The 21761-nt window shown below is 36.0% G+C and overlaps 1 protein-coding gene across 1 annotated transcript in view; it reads right to left on the reverse strand.

Annotated features, from left to right (window-relative positions):
• ANGPT1 (angiopoietin 1) overlaps positions 1–21761 on the reverse strand; it is a 240461-nt gene that overhangs the window by 74128 nt on the left and 144572 nt on the right. The window contains 2 exon segments of the mRNA NM_001005754.2: positions 9567–9688; positions 21119–21274. Coding sequence (NP_001005754.1) covers positions 9567–9688; positions 21119–21274 — 278 coding nt within the window.

Below are 21761 nucleotides of genomic sequence, written 5' to 3' on the forward strand. Positions count from 1 at the left end.
TCAGAACCAAGATAAAAAGCCATGTCTTCTAACTTGTCAGACTAGAAATGTGCTCATGATGTCTCAGTGCTATGAACACTAGCATGAAAGTCTCTCCTCTTTGATTTAATATATCTTCTTATTTCTTTTACCCATTGATATATTGTCAGGAAGCAAGGAATCACTATAACATCTCCTTAGTAACTGTCACTCTCCATCTGGTTATTCTGGAAGTTTCTCTTTCAAAATATTTTAGCCTATTAATCTTTTACATGTATAAAAACTGTTTCTTTGTCCGTTTTATTTTTTATCTGAACTAGATTTTCTTAAGCACCATTCTGCCTTAACCCCTCTGTCATCAAATTTAATTTTATCCCATTTTGTCCTGAAGTCTTTTATTGATTCTCTTACATTTTCCCTACCCAGATCAGTTGGGAGAAGCCACTTCAGCTAGATACATAGACTTCTACAAATAAAAGTCGATCGGAAGGACAACATTACAGCTTCAGCATCCTAAAACTAGATAGGCAAAGTAGTTATATTTTTCCTGATGATGTCCTGCAGCAGTAAGTTTAGTTTAGATTTAAATGCATAATCCAAAACATGGATGTTGATTCCAAACTCCAGTACACTATTTTCTTGAGTACATTCAGTATATTTTTATCAGGTGTTCACTTATTAAGAGTCTCACTCTCGAGTTTTTGGGAAGCTCAGATTAACTAAACAGTTTTTATCAAGATGCATCTTTTGGGATTAGTGTTCCATAGGACAACAATTTGTGAAACTGTGCACCAAAATCTATACAAATGGAGCTAGAAATCTGAAGACAGAGTTTCTCACAGGATTGTGAGTACTTCTGTTTCTCATCTTTCTGGAAACACTTTGAGAAGAGACATGCATAAAATTTTGGCACTTAACTTCTAGTTTGAGGGAGAGGTGCACTTTAATGAAGAATAAAATAAACAAAATAATCTAGGCCTTGAACTTCAGTAAAAGGTTCTAATTGAGTATATACAAAACCTTATTTGAAGTTTTTGGTTGACTTCTTTCCATTTCCACAGTCTGCCTCCTCAAATATATCTTATTGGAAATATTTCAGATCATTGAACACATCTTGAAACTTTCACAGAAAAAGCTCTCCTTTTCAAATCGTTTCCCACAACAGAGTTCTTAACGTAGCAGTCAATGAATTCACAGCGGTGACAGTTTCCTAAGCAATGTGTGTGTAAAGATAGCCCTTAAACAAGGAGGAAGATGTTGAAAATATAGAAACCTTCTCATTTTTATCTGTCTGAAACTGCTTACAGATGTTTCCATTTTTAAATTATTTTTAATATGTAAGGTGTCAACATGTGTTGCAAATACGGGTTTTAAAAGATTGATTTTTTTTTCCCTTCAAACAAGGGTAGAGTAACTTCAGGTTAAATTTATAATTTAAATTTATAACTTGAACACAGCATATTTAAAATTTATAGCTGGGAAGCCCAGGTGGCTCAGCGGTTTAGCATTGCCTTCGGCCCAGGGCATGATCCTGGAGTCCCGGGATGGAGTCTCATGTCAGGCTCCCCTGCATGGAGCCTGCTTCTCCCTCTGCCTATGTCTCTGCCTCTCTCTCTCTCTCTCTCTCTCTACATCTCTCACGAATAAATACATAAAAATCTTTTAAAAAATAAAATTTATAGCTAAATACTTTTGTAATTCAAATTTGGAGCAGAAGCATAGATTACGACAAGTAAACATTGGCAAGTACCTTTTTAAAAAAAAGTTTGGGGTAAATAAGAATAAATGGAATATGTTGTGGAAGCCAAAAACAAGAAAAAAACAGATACACTTCAAACCATAAAAATGTAATACTTCTATAAAAAAGATTGCACAATAAATGATAAGCTACAGAAACTCATAGCTGCAACATATATGTCAAAGTTTTCAGGTCCATTGAAGAGCATATATGAGTTAATAAAAGAAAGATAAACAATGTAATAGAAAGATGAGAAACACACATGAATAGGCTAGTCACAGAAGAAATACAAATGGTCAATAAACATGAAAAGATGTACAACCTAACTTCAAGTAGACAAGATTAATAAAATGGTTAGTAAGGTTTGGGGAAATCAGAAAGCCCATGTACACTTGGGGAGAATATAAAATTTGGAAATAATTTGTCAATATGTATGAAAACTTGAAAAAAATCACATGAAAATTCTAATAAATTATAAATTGTAGTCTATACCTAGGAACGAGAGATATGTGTATATAGTTATACATGTTAAAATATCCATGAGAATTTTTTATGAATTAGAAATAAATCCAACATATAAAGAATAATTATAATCTATACACACATGCATCCATTATATAAATATGTATTTATACATGTATGTGATTGGATATAAGTTTGTGTAAATGCACAACAGGTATTCACACTCTACACAGATGTATGTCTTAGTATATTCATAGGAAAAGTCTGGAAGAAAAAACACCAAACTTAATCTGTTAATGATGATTCTCTGCCAGGGGTGGTGATGGTGGAAGAGTATGGAATTAGAAAACTTTGTCGTTCAATTGTGTACAATTGAAGGACATCTATGTATTTTAATGTTTAGATCAAGTCTGTGTTACTTTTTTACTAATCAGAGATGTGTTCGAAGTCATGAGTCTAGAATGGTCCAGGAAGATGCTATCTAGAAATCTAAAAACTGGGCTGAATTAGTGAAACTCAAAATGTGAACTGATAACCTTGGGAGCCATGCAGTGGGCTTTTGGGGATGCAGAAGAGCAGTGTAAATACCATCTCCATTTTATTTATTTTAAGAACAATTAATATACTTACAATATTTAACATAAACTATGTGGTTTGTGTTTTCCATAAAAAATATTTTTTAGGTGTGTGTGTGTGTATACAGAGAAAAATGACATTTGTTGGGATAGAGCTACTGGGACATTTGCCAGTTCACCATTCATTCAATGTTCAAAAAGGACTTAATACTATATATACAATGTGTAGAGAACTGTGCCTGGGAGCATGAAGATAAAGATAAATAAAACACAGTCTCTATATTCTAGAAGGTCACAGCCAATAATAGAGAAACAGATAAACACATAGATGTACACACGCACAAGCGTGCGCGCGCACACACACACACACACACACTGCAATGTGATGGGGTAAGTAAAATAATGGGGGGGGATAATGTACAGTGTTATCATACAAGTTGTAATGACCAAATCTATTGGGCAGAGTCAGAGAAGGGTTCTTACAGAGGTTAACATCTGCACTGAGTTTTGAAGGGTCAACAGGAGTTTGCCAGTTGAATAAAGAACTACAGGGAATTTCAAAGAAGTCAAACATCAAATATCTCTGAAATAACATCAAGTCTTCAGTGTAGTACTAACAGCTAGTATGATTAAATACTTGTTATGTATGTCGGGCACTGCTCTCAGTGCTTTATATTCATTAACTTAACTAATCCTCACATAAACTACTATTATCATCACTACTATTATCATCATCCCAGTGTTAGAAATTAGGAAACCAAAGCACAATGTGTTTAAGTAACTTGTCCTAAGCCACACAAATAATATGTGTCAGAGGTGGTTATAGCAGGATAAAAAGAAGAGTAAACCCTAGGCAGTCTGGCTTCAGAGCTCATGTTCTTAGCTATCAGACCATATTTTCTAAAATATAAGAATACTTGTATAAATAGGGCTACAAAATTAGGATTATAACAATCACTGCCTATATTCAATGCTAAAAAACTTGAACTTTCTTCAGTTAGTTACAGAGAAACAATACAGGATTAGGCAGATGCTGTCTAGAGATTGAAAAATTGGGCTGAATTAGTGTTGGGGACCTAAACAAAAGTGAAAAATAATCCGACATGCATTTTAGAAAGAAGACTTTGGCAGAGCTCTGGATGATCAGTTTGGAGACATGGGGCTTAAAGTGCTGAGGTCACTGCAGTGGCTGAGACAAGAATTGGTGGGTGTTTAACCTAAGATATGGTCAGTGGAAAGAAAATGAATAGGATAGATTGAGAAAATTATTTAAGAGATGAATTCAGATCATCAAGTCACTGAGTTGGGAGGAATCAGAGAAAGGAAAAAAATTAAGACTTTTTTCCTTTGGGAATAGATTGGAATACAATTCTAAATCAAATTAAATCTAAATGTAAATCAAACCAATCTAAAATTGTAAGATTAATGAAATTGAAATTTAAAAATGCTATATGCCATTAAATTCATTTAAAAAAATGTTCTATTCAATCAGTCTGTAGGTATTCCATTTACCAGATGTAGAATGGACTAATATAAATTTAAATACTTTTTATTGATTCCACCATACATAACTAACATAATTCAGCCTGATCTAATGCTAGCAGTTAGCAGGATTTCCCCTTAGTATTTTGTAAAGAACTTATCAAGTGGAAACAAGCTTTAATTTAAAGACTGTGACTTAACTTTTCAATTTTTAGGCATCATAAGTATTAAAAATCAATATTTTATAATGCCATTACAGTAATTTGTTTGTAAGGTATAATTTTGTATCTCGAAATCACATACATTTCAATAAGTTAAAATTAATTAACTTAATAACTTCCCATAAACTCCAGCTAGAAGATAGATGAGCCTTGTCAAATAAGTCCAGTGAATTCCCAAGGTAAAATAAATAGTTTATATTTCCTACTCCAGTATTAGCAGGAATAAATAATGATCTATATAGGAATAGGCCAAAAACAACTGGCCTACCCCTTTCTTCAAACTTTTATTTGTTTGTGTTAAGAGGATAACTTGACAGCCACATCAATTAATCTTGAGGCTACATCATTCTGGAAAAATATTTTTATAATAATTAAGACAGAGAATCATTATGGACTTGAACCCTAATTTTGCCATAAACTAGCTGTTTGGTCATGGAGAAGTAAACTTGACCTTTGTGAACTCCATTTTCTTTATACATAAAATAGAAATAATAATAGATACTTTGCAGAATCAGTTGGAGGATTAGCAGTAATGTACACAAAGCATCTGGCATAGATGTTCACCTGATATTAGATAGGCAAGTGGCAGATAGTTTTTAGGAAACTATGTCAAAGTGGCCAGCATATATGTAGTTTCACTTCACTCTGAATGATCTTACCAAAAATTTTCCTAATCTTCATTCTACATATTCAACACAAGTATCAGGAAAGCCCAAGTGCTCTATCTTTGTATATGTAAGATGCCCATTTCCTTCCTGTATACCCTAGTGAGGCAGAAATTTTTTTCTGGAATATTTTTTCACCTGGCTGTGCTGCCATCTTGGAGAAAGTTGAGGTTAAGTCAGAGATGGGCAGGTGTCTTGATCAGTTCACCAAACTTAGATGAAAAGATTCAGCTCAAGGGATTTGCATTATATCTTTCCCTATTCCTCTCCCTTTTCTATTGTCTTGAGCTAACCTGGCAGGAAACATACTTGAAGAATCTAATAAAAGTTGACAATTATATGTTCCACTTTGTGATCCAACCCCCTATGTGCAAGGTAAATATTAATCCTTCCCATTTTTTGGGTTCCTGGTTGATAATTTCAATTACATGGGCCAATTATTGATCTTGTGCTTCCAAATATTGTTTCCTTGAGGTAAGAAACAAAACCATTTTGAGATTAGGATAGCATCCAACAAAAGAAAAAAAAAAAAAAAAGCATTTCCTAAAGAAAGCAAACTGGAAGCTTCTTGGAGTCACCCCCCACTAGATTGTTAGGAAAACAAACAGTAGAGCAAATGTTGCTAATCCTATTCTTGCTTTGTGCCTTTGGCCATTTAGGGGATAAAGAAGTGAATCTAATGAGGCCAAAAATCCTTTTTCAACCCTACAAGTGATGCATTTAATTTGTCAGGATGTAAATCAGCAGGACCTCTCAGCATGATTGTGTAGTATAATCCTGTCCATAAAATATTCCTCCTTGTTCTGCCAAAGAAGTGGTGGACCCTCCTAAGGGCCAGCTCACCGACTTGGCAGCTGAGGCCCCATCATACTCAAAGCTGGTAAGTCACACATCCAGACACAACTCCTGACATTCCGTGGGGAGGAAGCAAAGCTTAATTTAGATAATCCCCTTTGCAAAGTGTATTAGCTGATCCAAACCAGACCTGGCCAACTAAAGGCATGTTGTTCCTACATTTCAGAGATGCCTAAATGTAGAAAGAGCTCCTTGCTACATTTGGAAAATTAAGACTCATTTAAGGAATAGGTAGGGATAATCAATAAACTTCTTTAAAAATATATAAATATATATATATAAGTCATGTTTGACTTTGACCTTCTATCCACTTGAATGGTATGGGGAGGTATTTCTTTGTGGCTCTAGAAAATGCTTGGCAGAGTTCCTGAATTCCATTTCATATATGGAAATAAACAATAATAATAAACAGAATAGGGAAAGTATGCTATATATCACAAAAGTATATTTTTGGTTTTTTATAAAATAAAACACTTTAAGTGCTTCATAGAATTTACCTGGTTTAAAAATAAATGTTCCACCAACAGTCCATTAAATACATTTGACCCTTTAACAGGAAGGCACAGGTAACTACAGAGATACAGCAATGTCAGGAGATACAGCACATTGATAGAAAAATACCCCCAGCAACCCCAGGTAAAGTACTGCTACACTTGAGCATCAAAAAAGAAAGGAGTGCAAAGTAGGAGTAAAAGATGCATGTAAGTTCTTGTCAGCGTGAGCACAGAGATAAATTTCAAGTTAAATCCTAAATCTCTGAATTCCTTGTGAAATACCCTATATTTCTGGCAAAGGGAATTGTTAGAACTCTGAAAAAATTATCACTAGCAATAAGTGTTGTGATTTGTATATACAAGACCTGAATTTTTCCTTAGAAATTAGAATTTAATAAAGGAAAAAATTCATCAGCAGAAGGCATGTATGTGCTAGGATTAGGAATGAGATTCCTCTGAGTACTCATGGCACATGGAGAAGCCTCCTTTTCTTGACCTGCAGCAGAGAGAGCTCTTTTGAGGGCTTGAACCTTGACTCAGCTTTACAGATGGAACAGAGAGAGCAACTTTGAAGCAGTTTCCCTTAAACAAACAATTAAACAATTTCATGGTGAAAATTCCATAGTAGGAAATGATACTAGGTGTCATATCAAGAATTATGATGGAAAAACAAAATACCCATTTCCATGATCTGGAAATAAGGCAGAGGGGATATATTTAAAAAAAATACAGAGAGGAAAGAAAGAAGAAAGAAAGAAAGAGAAAGAAAGAAAGAAAGAAAGAAAGAAAGAAAGAAAGAAAGAAAGAAAGAGAGGAAGGAAGGAAGGAAGGAAGGAAGGAAGGAAGGAAGGAAGTAAGGAAGTAGAAGGAAAGAAAGTGGAACGCAAAGAAAGCAAACCCTCCCGCCCAGCAAAATCCACGCCTACAGACCAATCCCAACCAATCACTCCCGCACCTCCACTACCTACACATCCCCCACTCCTCCCTCCATCCCTCCCCGCCCCCATACCCCACCCATCAAGACTGAATTGATAAGACTTGGAAAGAGAAAGAGAGACACACTGTACCGGGGTGGAGTTGGGGGCGAGAGTGTGAGCAAGCTTGAGTACAAGTGACACTTAAGGGCAGCATTTGTTTTTGTAGTTAAGAGTGAGACCTTTCAGTTCTCCCAGTTTTTTTTTTTTAATGGTATCCTGACAGCTCAAGTGTCAGATGCAGACCAAGAGATAATACACATATCAGCAGGGGAAGAATTGAAGAATGTAGATTCATGCTGACAACTTTTTAAGAGATAAATCATCTGTGGTAACATACTTGGTGAGAGACTGAAACCACCCTAAGTTACACCTTAAAATGAAATACCATGCAGTTATTAAAAATGATATTAAAAAAAATGATATTAGAGGGATATTTATTCATGAGAATTGATATTTCCAAAGAAGGCAGGCTAAAGAGTATGTACAGCATGACACAGCTTTCTATAAAAAATATATTTATATATAATATACGGCAACACATGCAGCTTTCTCAATGTGACAGGATTATGATTTTTAATTTTATTTTGTGTACGCTCTCTCTTTTCTCCAATAAGTGTGTTATTTTATGTAATTATAGAAACAACCTAAAGATAAGGTAAAGTTGACAATGTTTTACGGTTCATTCCCAGACAAAGCTTTTACAATAGCATCTTGAAATATATGACTATAAAGGGGTTGACTTTTCGCAACAATGTTAAAGTTTGGTGGGATGGTTGGTGTAAAATATACCTGCTCCATGTATATGTCTGGTTACTGTGAAACAGCAGTAGGATAAATGGTACTTTTCAGCAGGATTTTCAATTCCAAAACATTTCATTATGCAACCAGTTCAGGGTCAAGTCCTGTCAAGTTTATTTATAGTTATACAGTTTACCCCACGACACGGTACAAAGATAAATAAATGTAAAATTTAGAAATACAAGTCATAGAGCATACGTGACCCCTTTCAGACTCTAAATCAACAGCCAGGGTTATCTTCTTCATGTAAAAGCTTCATTATAATTGTTGTCATTAAGGGCCACTTTTAGTGTAAAGTTGGGGAATCCTTTTAGGTTGTAGATAGTAGTATTGAGAGAACATGTGCTACAGTGCAAAGAGCAGGACTAGGGAGAAAGAAGCCTGGATTACATTCCCAGTTTACCATTAGCAAGCTGTTATAACCTTGGACAAATTACTCACTTCTACTGACTCTGCCCCTCATCTATAAAATAAGAGAACTAGCAGTCCTCTTAGGGACCTTCCTAGTTTGGAACATGGTGGAAACTAGTTCCAATGACATAAGGTATTTAACTCCTTTATAGCAACACAATGGTCTTTAAATCAATATGTACATAAGAACTGGGACTTCTTCAAGTCATCCAAATGGCCAGGAGGCAGTTAATAAGCAATACATTTGTCCTACAGAGGTCAGTGCTTTGACTGAATTGTCCATCATGAATGGCAATGACTTCGAAATGATATAGACTATATGTCATCTCAAGATCTCTAAGTCTCATTTCACTACTTGTGATGTATACAAAACACATCTATAAAACTAAACAAAGAAATGTCTTATATCCAGAGTAAGTGGCTTTAAATGTGGGAAAAAGGATGGTGAGCAACTCCTGAATCATCCATATAGGTAAATAATTTTCTGAGAAAAATAATATTTGCTTCTCTCTAGTGAAATATCTCTGAATTTAACAATCTTGTAGCTCTATATAAGCCTAAGGATAGGTAGATTGACAATTCATGTTATAGAGGCTCAGAGACTGTTTTCTTCTCTATTGCTATAGATTTCATTCTGCTGAAAATTGTCAATATTTTGTGTCACTGAACTTAGTCACAGAATCCATTTTTGTGGCTATGATGGGATTTGTACAACTAAACATTAGATAAATTATGTCTAAAAGCTATAAAAAGCAAATATTCCAAGAGTATAAGCAATAGTATTATTTGTGTTCCATTAAATTGTCTTTATATTTCCTTTTTTGCAAACCACCTCAATCTTTTAAGTTGACAGAGGTGAAGGATAAAAATAAGTACATATGTAAATATTTGGAATACGACAATCCTCACCTGTTTTTCTCATGAATCTTTAGGATTTCATTTGTCTGTTGAAGAAGCTGCTTCTCTAGCTTGTATGTTGATAATGAATTCTCTAGCAGTTGTATTTCAAGTCGAGAAGTTTGATTTAGTACCTCAAGATAAAAGATAAAAGATAAAAACATTTCAAACTTCAATCACAAAGAGTGAAAATAATTTTTGTTTTTTTTATTTAGTAGTGTTTTCTTTTAAAATAGTATTTCTTCCAGAATAATTAATTAAATGGTCTACAGTCTACTAATTAATTCTTTACAATGTGTCTTAAACATGACATTCAAGATTGAGGTTGCAAGTGAATGAGAAAATTGAGTTGTTAAATCCATTTTTATATTTAAATTTTCATGTCCTAAATCCCTAAGATATTCTACTTTGCTGGTTGCTTTATATGCCTATTATCCCCAATATTGATATAATATACATACTATATCTGAGATAATATGAGACAGTGCAAGATCTTAGATATTGTGTATAATTAATAACTAATAGGAAAGTAAAATCTTCCCACTTCGATTTCTCACCCTAGAAAAACCAATTACAAATGTGCAACAACTCTTGACATAGTTTATACAAATTCATGACCACAGAGTTACTGAATATCTGTTAGGTCAGGCCACTCTTCCAAATATCATATCATTTCACAGACATGGGCACATGCTAACAGAAGACTTGTTACCATAACTTTATAAATGAAGAAATGGAGGTTCAGACAGATGCCAAAATCCACACAGGAACCAAAGGAAGAACTGAGTTTCAAATCCAGACCATGTGACTCTAATTTTAATGCTCTATACAGAAAACTAAAATGGTTAGTTAAACCATCCTGGGTCTTAATCTAAAGAAATGAAGTAACCAGGAATCCAGATAGCACTGAAGACAAATTGTACTTATCCTTTCAACCACAGTATACTGGGTGCTCTAGAATGTTCAACTAATCTTGAATCACGAAGACTCATGTTGCTAGTCAGGTTTTAATATAATGTGAGTCTGTGAGCCACAAATGCAAACCTACCCATCCTCCAAGCAAACACTGCACACTGCAATCCTGTAAGATGCCTTCAAACTGTGCCAATGTTTTTGTGCCTCCCTGTCTCTGTTTTGTCCACTTCCCACCCCACTTTCTTTAAGGAAGATAAAAAGGGAAGGACAAAAGTATAATTAGCTTTAAAAGCTTCCTATGTCATTTGAAAACTTTTACCACTTTTCTTAGAACTTCTTTTTGAAAGGGAGCTGGAAAACCTTCTGGAGACTCAATATCGATCTAAAGGTCCACCCCTAAAAATGACATCATTAGAGTTTTCCTCCTTCTTGCAGTAGGTCTAAACCTAGGATTATATCAGATGCACATAACCTTTTCAAAACATACCGATATGACTAGGGCTTGACTTGGATTATAAAAGGTTGTGGGGGACAGGGATGTATTTGCAAGGGACCAGGACAGGGGCTAGGATGAGATGAGAGAAGCAATTGCCTCAATTGTAGTTTAAGGAAGTGTCAAAAAACTCGGTAATCTAGATAGTATTTTAATGCAACATTTTGAATATCAAAATTAATGCAAAATAATCCATGTTGAATGTAGCATAATTTTAAAATAAAGATAGGATCTGCTTCTGCATATTTATATTAAGTTTTGCATGTCTTGATCCCTGTCTCCTCACCCTAGTCCCAACCCCCGGGGGTGGCAGGGTGTGGGTGAGGTGGAGGGAAGGAGAGAATGGCAAGATGGGACATTTGTGCTTTTAAAAAGTTCTAAGGTTTTAGGATTCATTTTTACAATTGTCATAAATATAGATCTGAAAGCCAGTCCAAACATTACTACTACTAATCAATACTTAGACTTGTGGAGAGGTTCAGAGTTTTAAAAAATATTTTCCTATTCTGAGTCACTTCATTTGAGGAAAAACAGGAGCAAGAGGACCTGGGATTTGAAGACAGAATTGGGAACAGCACAGAAGACAAAATGGTAGACAACCTAAAGATTGGGGAGACACCAAAGGTAACTTTGAACTGTTGAACATAGTTTTACAAGTTTGTTGTTTGTTTATTAACTAGAATTACAATTTATAAAATAATTAAATAGGGGATGAGACATCTGGATCTTTTGGTGACACTTGGAACAGTGACAGTGCTTACTTAGCACAGAGAAGACAATATTGACTGAATGAATAAAAGGTATGTTGTCTCACTGAATCAGGCATATTATTTGCAGTTAAACAAAGTCTATTTTTCCCTTATTCAACATTCTCTCTCATCACACTTTCTGAGACTCTCAAAGACCAAAATTTTTATTTTACAAAGAATAAAAGCTATTTTTCCATGTCTGTAAAGAACATAAGAGAATCCTAAAACAGAAGGAATTATCAAAAATTGAAAATGAAGCTGTCTGTATCTAAATCCAGAGACCACAACAGCTCCTAATTTTTCTTCACTTTGTCCTACCTCCAGTCTGTTTGCTACATTACACCAGAGTGATCTTTTTTAAAAACAGAAATTGGGCAGCCCCGGTGGCTCAGCGGTTTAGTGCCACCTTCAGCCTAGGGCCTGATCCTGGAGACACAGGATCAAGTCTCACATCAGGCTCCCTGCATGGAGCCTGCTTCTCCCTCTGCCTGTGTCTCTGCCTCTCTCACTCTCTCTCTCTCTCTCTCTCATGAATAAATAAAATCTTTTTAAAAATAAATAAAAACATAAATCATGGGTGCCTAGGTGGTTCAGGCAGTTAAGCATCCTACTCTTGATTTTGGCTCAGGTCATGATCTCAGAGTCCTGAGATAGATCCCCGCCTCTGGCTCCCTACTCAGTGGAGAGTCTGCTTGAGATTCTTTCCTTCTGCCCCTCTCCCTGCTCATGCTCTCTCTTTCTCTCAAATAAATAAATCTTTAATAAAAACATAAATTACATTATGTCGTCACCAATATTAAATTTGCAAATGGCTTCTCTTTGCAATCAGAATAAATTCCGAAGTTCTTAGCAAGGCCCACAAGGTCCTACATGATTAGAACCCTGCTTACTTCTCAGATCTCATCCTGCCACTCCCCTCCTTGTTTAAATCACATTGGCCATGTTTTTCCACCTCAACATGTCAGATTCATTTCTTCCTCATGGCCTTTGCATTGGCAGTTGCCCATCCCTTCCCAGATGCATGGCTGATTTCTTATTCAATTCTTGCTTAGAGAGGCCCTTCCTGGCCATTGTCTGTAATATAACTCCCCATCATCCTCCATCAAGTCATCCTGTTTTATTGTCTTTAAAAAATCATCACTATTGGAAATTATCCTGTCTGTTCACTCCTTTGATGCTTCTCTACCCCATGAGGATGTCAGTTACACACAGGAAGAACTGACTATTCCACCTGGAGCCCTCCAAATTGCCAGTGCCCAGCAAGGGGTCTAGCACACTGGCACAGTCAGAGCTATTTGTTGGATGATAGGCTAGACAATGGACAATGAGTTATTTTTCAAGTTGGGTCAATGTCAGAGAGAAGGTGCAAGCCACATGAATGTTAAGTGGGACTTCAATGATAACAATCTAAAACCTAAATCTAAAGCAGCATCTGAATGTAGGAGGAGAGAGACAAATCCCAAATCTCACTTAGTCCAGTCTAGGTGTCAGGTCATCTTCGGCCACTTTTGAGCATAAATGACAATCCCTTCTCTTCTTTACCCACCACCTTGACCAAATAGCTACTTTATTTCAATTCTCTCTACACTGATGTATTAAAAGAGGCCTGAAGTTAAAAAATGAGCAACTGAGAGAACTGCACAGGAAACTATGATGAATTGACCACTTTTTTGCCACATGTCTATGAAACTTGTTGCTCAGCAATAACCTAAGTGTTCCATTAAAATGACAAAAGGCATTTTATTCGTTAACCTAAACACATTCCAAAGCACATCTCTGCCAATAAAAAAGGAAGGAAGGAAGGAAAGAAAGAAAGAGAAAAGAAAGAAGAAAAAGAAAGAGAAAGAAAGAGAAAGAAAGAAGAAAGAAAGAAGAAAGAAAGAAAGAAAGAAAGAAAGAAAGAAAGAAAGAAAGAAAGAAAGAAAGAAAGAATTAAAGAGAAGGAGGGAGGGAGGAAGAGGAGAAGAGAGGAGAGGTGAGGCGAGGCAAGGCAAGGCAAGGCGAGCAAATATTTGAAAAAAGCTCCTAAGAAACAATTTTAAATCTTAAATTTTTCAGAATATACCACAGAGTAAGAAAGACAAGGCTTGAAACTGACGACTTATGGACTCTAAAACGTTAGCACTTCATTAAAAAATAAACTAAAATTGGGGCATCCGGGTGGCACAGCTGGTTCAGCTTCTGACTCTTGGTTTTAACTTAGGTTGTGGTCTCAGCGTTGTGACATTCGAGTACCACATCTGGTTCTGTGCTCAGGGCAGAGTCTGCTTAAGACTTTCTCTCCCTCCTCCTCTCCCCGTCTGCTTGATCTTTCTTTCTCTCTCTCAAATAAATAAATCTTTAAAAAAATAAACTAAAATTTAAAAATAAAAATGGCTAGTTTCTCAAACCAAGTAAATTAGAGAATTTAGCTTCTCTTTAATATTTTTAAGAGTGGCTATGATCTTCCTTAAAAGGAAAATCTCCCTTGAAAGAAATTTTCTTTCGCCAGCATATATATTAACTTTGAAATCAGTCTTGTTTGTGGTTTGTACTTCCTTTTAATTATGTTTTAAACAAAAAATATAACACAAAGTATGATGCCTTGGCAATTAGATTTTTACAAAAAAATAAAGGCAACTAAATGTTCAAGGAATTAGAAGATCGCCATTTTAAAAAACTAATGAGGGATCCCTGGGTGGCTCAGCGGTTTGGGGCCTGCCTTTGGCCCAGGGCGCGGTCCTGGAGCCTTGGGATCGAGTCCCGCGTCGAGCTTCCGGCATGGAGCCTGCTTCTCCCTCCTCCTGTGTTTCTGCCTCTCTCTCTCTCTATCATGAATAAATAAATAAATTTTAAAGAAAAAAATAAAAAACTAATGAAATGATTTATGTGGTCAGTGATAGGCAGTGTAACAAAGTACCACTTTACGGGTGACCTGTTAATTTCCAAGAGGAGAATGGACAACTAAGATGGAGAGATGTGGAGGCTTCTATGCTAATCCAGTTAAAACAGCATCACTGAAAGCATCAGCTGGGTGGCTCAGTTAGTTAAGTGTCTGATTCTTGATTTCAGTTCAGGTCATGATCCCTGGGTCATGGGATTGTCCCCCTCACCCTTTGGCTCTACATTCAATTTGGAGTCCGTCCTTCTCTTTCTGCTCTTCCCCCCATTCATGCACACATTCTCTGTCAAAAATAAATAAAAATTAAAAAAAAAATAACATCACTCAGAGTATGATAAGCTGGCAATTGTGCTTCCTGATGAGATGTAACAGGAAATAACAAGTAATTCTATAAAGTACTCCTACTACGGTGTTCAATTCAATTTAATTGACCCTTTAGCCTTACCTTTCAGTTTAAAGAAAAACCATGGGGAATGAATGAGTAAATTAAAATGCATCATATAGAAATTCTCAGAAAAGTTCGGGAATATGGGTCAGTTTACAAGAACAATTGGTCTGGTTTCTTAAAAACCTCAGGAAAAAAATATTGGAAGATTGCTCAAGATTAAAAGGGACTATTACATCTTAAAAGCTATAATGCCTATAAAATTTTTGGTATAACAACTGAGTAAATTTGAATGTGAAAGTTAGGTAATCTGAGAGAATTATTGTTAATCTTAGTTATAATAATGTTCTAGAATTAATACCACATTATTACATGTAGTATTTTATATTTTATTTGTATTATATACAACTATATATTAAATTTGCAACATAATCAAAATTTCATTGAGTTATAGATTTTAGAAGGGATACCACTTATATTACAGAGCTAATCCACAGAGGAGTCAGATTGGAACCCAGGTAGTTTGTCTCTGGAGTCTGACTTCTTTCCTATTGGCCCATGTAGCTGTACACAAGCAGCTTCTCTCTGGCTAAGAAAGGGACCGCCCCTCAATCAATAACAACTGCTATCAAAATAGTTTCTTTCATATCACCATGATATTTTCTGCTTGTTGCAGCTAATGGCCCCCGACTTCTCTCCCCACTCCAACACTAAACTAACACTACAAAGCAGAAAAGTGGCCAAATTTCTCTTGCTCCTTAGAGTACAGAGAAAATTCTGTCATGTGATGTTCTTAGTCAATCAAAATAACTGCAACAGAGCATTTCTGTTCAAAGTCTAATTCTGACCCATCAGTTATTTATGGGTATATATATATAGCAATCAATATACAACCTTTAGGCTATTACCTTTGGTCTTGGGAGCATTGGGTTGAAGTCTACAGAAATTAAGGGACTAATATTAGTTCATATAACCATTTTGACATGCATTTATTAAGAGCCTATGGTATACCAAGTGCTATTTTAAGTCCTAAGGATAGAGCAGTGAACAAGACAGACAAAATCCTTGCTCTCTTGAAGTTGTACCCTAATACAAGGGTTGGCTAGCTTTTTCTATAAAGGGTCAGATAGTAAATAGATTGGTGGGCCCTATGGTTTCTAGTACTCAACTCTCTGCCTGTTTGTTGGGAAAGCAGCAATATACAACATATAAATGAATGAGTGTAGCTGTGTTCAATAAAGATTTTATTTACAAAAAGAGATTGCAATTCAAATTTGACCTGTGGGTCATAGTTCACTGAGACCTCTTCAAATGGGTCATCAAACGCTTTTTCCAGACCTTGTGAAAAAGTTAATTACCACAGTATTTTCCTTAGATGACCCATTAGTAAATTTATTTTACTGCCATTTTAACTAGGCCAAGGTTAAATATTTATTCAGCTATTCTCTTTTCAAGTTAAAGAGATCTAGTGGCTCAACTTTGAGAGCTGCCCTTTTAAATCTATTTCTGTCTGGAGATTGATGCTCATTGATTAAACTGTTCCTGAACTGGCTTAAATTTGCAAATGTACATTGAAGTCCAAACAACAGGTGTGATAGTTCCTGACCTCTGATAAGCAGATGATAAAGTGAGATTAGATAAGAAATGCAAGAAATTTGTTAGGGGAAATGCCTGTAAGGCAAAATTTGGAAGAAGATGGAATCATCCAGGAGCACCTTCTGATTAACATGCAGGTCTAATCACAGTAAAGAAGAAAGGGAAGGAGAAGAGACTGAGTGAAAGCCATAGCCTCCAGGGCAGTTGTGAGAAAGTTCAGCAAGGCTAAAGGAAGGCCTTAGCCAAAGCCATGTGTCAAGGGAGTCCAAGAGTTCCCAGGAGCAGGCTAAGTATCAACTGCCACAATGTGTCACTGGGTAGTAGTAGCCACTGGGAATTGTACCTTTTGTACCAGCACAGAGATGGATTTCAGAACACAGCAGCTGGGGCCTCTGGTCAATGAAACCCCCACAGTAGGAGATGGGAAAGGTGCATTTTTATGGCTATACAAACAGGCTCCACAGCTAATTTTCTTTTATGGAAAATTAAGAAAGAAATGGGTTAGACAAGTTTTGCTACATTAATTCAAGTAAGCTCACTAAAGATAAGGACTGTTTTACTTATTATTGTATTTTGTACTGTATCTATTAAAATCTCTTTCTTTCATCAAAGAGATACCCAAAATATACCTTTTAAAATTTGGTTAACTTCTATTCCTAAACCTATGGTTCCTATATAAATAATTATAAATTAGAGGAAACTTAGCCTAAATGTCTAAGGAACTGCCCTATACTTATAGCACCAGCAAGTGGCAAGGACAACATCAGATTCCAGAATCACATGACATGATTTGTAGGCACATGGTAAAATGGTAATAGTTGGTGGCATCAGCGCAACAGTAATAGCAGCAATGTCTTTATCACTTACAGAAAACATTCAGTTGCTGCTACTAGGTTCACATTACTTTGGTTTTATCTGATTCCCATCTTACCCTCTGCTTGGACCCATTTAGTGTCTATAAGAGAGAAGTGAATACTGAGAAGGGTAGAATAGAGAGAGAGCCAATAAAGAAAACATGTAGACTCTGAGTCAGACTTCCTGTGGTCAAATCTTTGCTCTAATATTTACTACTAGCTGTTTCACCCAGGATAAGTTGCTTCTCCTCTCTAGATTTCAGTTTTCACACCTTTAAATGAGGGATGGTGATAGTACCTACCCCATACAATTTTTATTAAATTACTAAATAGCTAATATATATGAAATTGCTTAGAACAAAGCTGAACACCAATTATTAGAGGTGAAACTTAATGGAGCTTATCTATTAGGACATCTCTAATCAAAATTGGCCTGAGGTAGAAGCCAGAAATGGACTTAGGTGACAAGAAGGGACATAATGATGTCTGAAACTAACTCCCTCATAGGGCATATTCAGAAAGAAGACCTGGAAGTAAAGGAGATGTTGGCACTAACTGATAACAGAGTGAGAAAAACCCTGCAAGCGAGACTAAGGAGGAAGGTACAGGTATCAGGTGCTGACACCTAATTCTCACCGCAGTGGCTGGCAGGGTTATTTAGATGTGCTCATTATCTGTTTCTTATCTGATTATGATGCTTACTGAACACACAAGTATTTTTAAATGCATTACAGTAAAATCATGTTTTGGCTACCTTTTGTTACGTTCAAGTCTAGAAGGTCTAGAGAGAGGACCAGAAAGCACTAAGCTACTTATCTTTATAACACCAATCATCATGTAAAAGTTAGAACACAAAAATATGTCACAAAACCATTGTTATAAGTTCCCAAACTGGGAACCCTGGGTGGCGCAGTGGTTTGGTGCCTGCCTTTGGCCCAGGGTGCGATCCTGGAGACCTGGGATCGAATCCCATGTCGGGCTCCCGGTGCATGGAGCCTGCTTCTCCCTCTGCCTATGTCTCTGCCTCTCTCTCTCTCTCTCTCTGTGTGTGTGACTATCATAAAAATTAAAAAAAAAATTTAAAAAGTTCCCAAACTAACTGAGAACTGGAAATCAGTTTATGAAAAGCAACACATACCTATGTGAAACAAAATAGGATTAATATGGGAGCAAAAACCTAGGAGCATACCTGCATAGCACAAAAGGATCTACTGGTCCTTCTTTATAAAAAATACTTAATATAAAAGAATAGAGTGCATTTAGATTAAGGAATAATTTAGGATTCATTTTGTAAATTTGCCCCTGCATCCATACTTGAGTGCCCCTAAATGGTCATGTCTAAATAGAACATGTTCTGTTGCAAAGGGTCAACTAAATAACACATGTATATACATTTGCATGAAAATGTTTTGGAGCATGACAGCTATACAGATAGCACAGACAATTGGAAGACATTAAAATGAAGATGAACACTCAGGATTTACTTCTTAATGTAGGACATAGTTGGTCTGAGCCATTGTCTTCCTTCTCTACCTCCCCCTCATGGCAAGTTCTGACAGATTTGTGATTTTTAAGATATTTTCCAGGTTTTAGCTGTCTTAAAATTTTTCTTGGTGCATCTAATAAATTTTTATTGGCCTCTAATGACTATTTAGTTTTAGCTGTTCCCCACAGACAGGTTTTTTTTTCCTATGAATTTTCTGTACTCTTTTCCATAAAGTACCTATCTCTTAGCCTTAAGGATCCAGAACAAGTTGTTATCTCTTAAAATCTTACATAGCATGCATCTTAACAGTTTGTGGAGATTAATATGCTGATGGTGGGATTCCCCCCATTCCAACATACACAACTCCAATTCCTAGGTGGAAAGAGAACAAAAACAAATCAAAACGATTTGGGGGATAGAAAAAATAAACCCCTGTCATGTAGGTCATTCAATCTTATAACATAAATGAATAAAAATTTCAACTGTTCACTCAAGTATGGTAGTACTAACTGTGTTGCTCCAGTTTTTGAATATGCAGAATGCTTTGTAGAAGATGGTGAGAAATTCTGTTCTTATAAAAATAAGAGAAAATAAACTATCACTTATACTACCAGAAGTCCATGTTTGCAGATCACCAAGCTTGCTTCGTTTGATGATAAATGATTAAATAAAGTCTCAGACTTTTTAGTTATAATATGTAGTCTTCCCTTTCTCATTGCCTATGGTTATCTGATAATAGGGTGCAGCGAAAAATATTTTCCAAAGTCCATGTGATCCACTTCTCCAGTATAATCCACATTTAAATTATTATTTAATTAGTCTAATTATTAGCATTACTAATCAAAAGGGATAGAAAAGCAAAAAATTGAGAATGCCCCCACCTGAGTGCCAGATTCAGTTCACTAGCTATACCAATATAAGAAAACTGTTCAAACTTTTCTGACCTCTGTCAGCTTTAAATGGTTTTCATAAAAATCATTTGTACCTGGGAAAGTTGCTTGTATAATATATAATTCTGTATCCATATAAACTGTCATTGTTATTTATATTTAAATATCATTATATGATCTATGACACCATTAACAGAAATGAAATAAAATAGAAATAGGGTTGCATCTTGTTTTTGAATTATATTATTAAAATTAATTTAAACAAGGAGGCCATTAGACTGAGGTGGCTCTAATGCCTTGGTAACCTACATAAGTAAACCAAAGCCTAAAGCAAAGTCAGTACATTTAAATCCAAGCAAATAAAAGTCAAAAACAATCAATTACAGCCAACCAGGATCCCTCAAATAAGGCAACTGGCTACAGTCAGTCAAATCATTGCTTTGCTTTGCTTCTGTATCTTCTCTATTCAAGCCTTTCCCTTAGCTCCCACAGTAGAGTTCTCCTAACCACTTTGAGCTAAGTGCTGCTCATTATGAGTTGATGGATGCCCAAATAAAGTCTTGAAAATTCTGATGTGCCTCAGTTTGTCTTTTAACAATATATTTCAGCTTTGCTTCCAGAAATCAGTTACACTGAGATACACTTATCCTCTGGGTTTCAGAATGGTAAATTAAATAACCATTTCCATAGTGCAAAGGGGACCGAGAGATCATCTTCATATCATCAAAAATATTTCCACTAAACTGTAACGCTAGGTTTGTGACTGATGATTAAAGGGCATTTTACTAATATGTACTGAGATTAGTATGACTGTAAAATGAGTTTTAATTGACTTCTCATAAAATCATGAATAAAAGAATCTACACATTGCTGATCAGTTCATTTGGATTTTCCTGCTTGTCTCCTGAATGCACCAAACCTCTGCAGGTGCCTTTGTGGCTAGTGTCTTACTAGAGATGAAACAGGACAGGTCAAAAATGTACATCAAAGGCACCAATTTGACCCAAATGGCTATTCTGTTTGACACATATCATATCACAGTTGGTAGCTGCGGTGTTTGTTTGAATTTCAATGCTGATTAAGCCCTTTGCCAGTCCTGTTTTTGCAAACATGCAAAGCTAAATATACCAATCCTCGTTAAATAAAAGAAACATGCATAGCACGTCAAGCAGTCATTGTTGTTATTACCAATAAACAAAAATGTATATGTTTCCCCAATCTCAGTGATGAAATGTGCTCTGTGTTTATGGAGAAAGCTAAAGGGGAAAAAAATCTTCTCAGTTAAGAGTTTGTCGACTCTGGCCCAGGGGTGTACCTGGGTCTCAACATCTGTCAGCTTTCTGGTCTGCTCTGCAGTCTGAGAGAGGAGGCTGGTTCCTATCTCGAGCATGGTGGCCGTGTGGTTCTGAACTGCATTCTGCTGTATCTGGGCCATCTCCGACTTCATATTTTCCACAATGTAATTCTCAATCTGCAGGAGATAAAGGACAAAACATACTACATTATAAGCAAAGTCTCTCAGTTGGAGCATGTAATATTTACAATGACAAAACAAGACACAGCTGGCAAATTAGCCATCTGGCAGGGATCCTCTGCATTTCTGGGAGTTGGGAAAATGGGAGCAGAGCACACAGGAATCTAGTGGCTAACAAACTCCTAATATACCGATACATAGATATAATCATGACAATGATAATGAAAATTTGTACGTGGATAGTGCTTTCATGTTTTCTACAACTCCTTCAACCCTCACAGCAAAGATGTGAGTGAGGCACGGATGGCCTCATTGTTTTTTTATGGGGTTTTTTGTTTGTTTGTTTTATTTGTAGCTGAGGAAACAGAATTAGACAAAGGTCAATTGATGAGCCCAAGGTCACCCAGCAAGAATGCAGCAGTGTTTGCACGATATTTAAATCAGTCTTGGTTCTCTGGTCTTTTCCTTGTACCATACTGATCAG

Source organism: Canis lupus, chromosome 13 (genome assembly GCF_011100685.1).
Source record: "Canis lupus familiaris isolate Mischka breed German Shepherd chromosome 13, alternate assembly UU_Cfam_GSD_1.0, whole genome shotgun sequence".
Classification (NCBI taxonomy): Eukaryota; Metazoa; Chordata; class Mammalia; order Carnivora; family Canidae; genus Canis; species Canis lupus.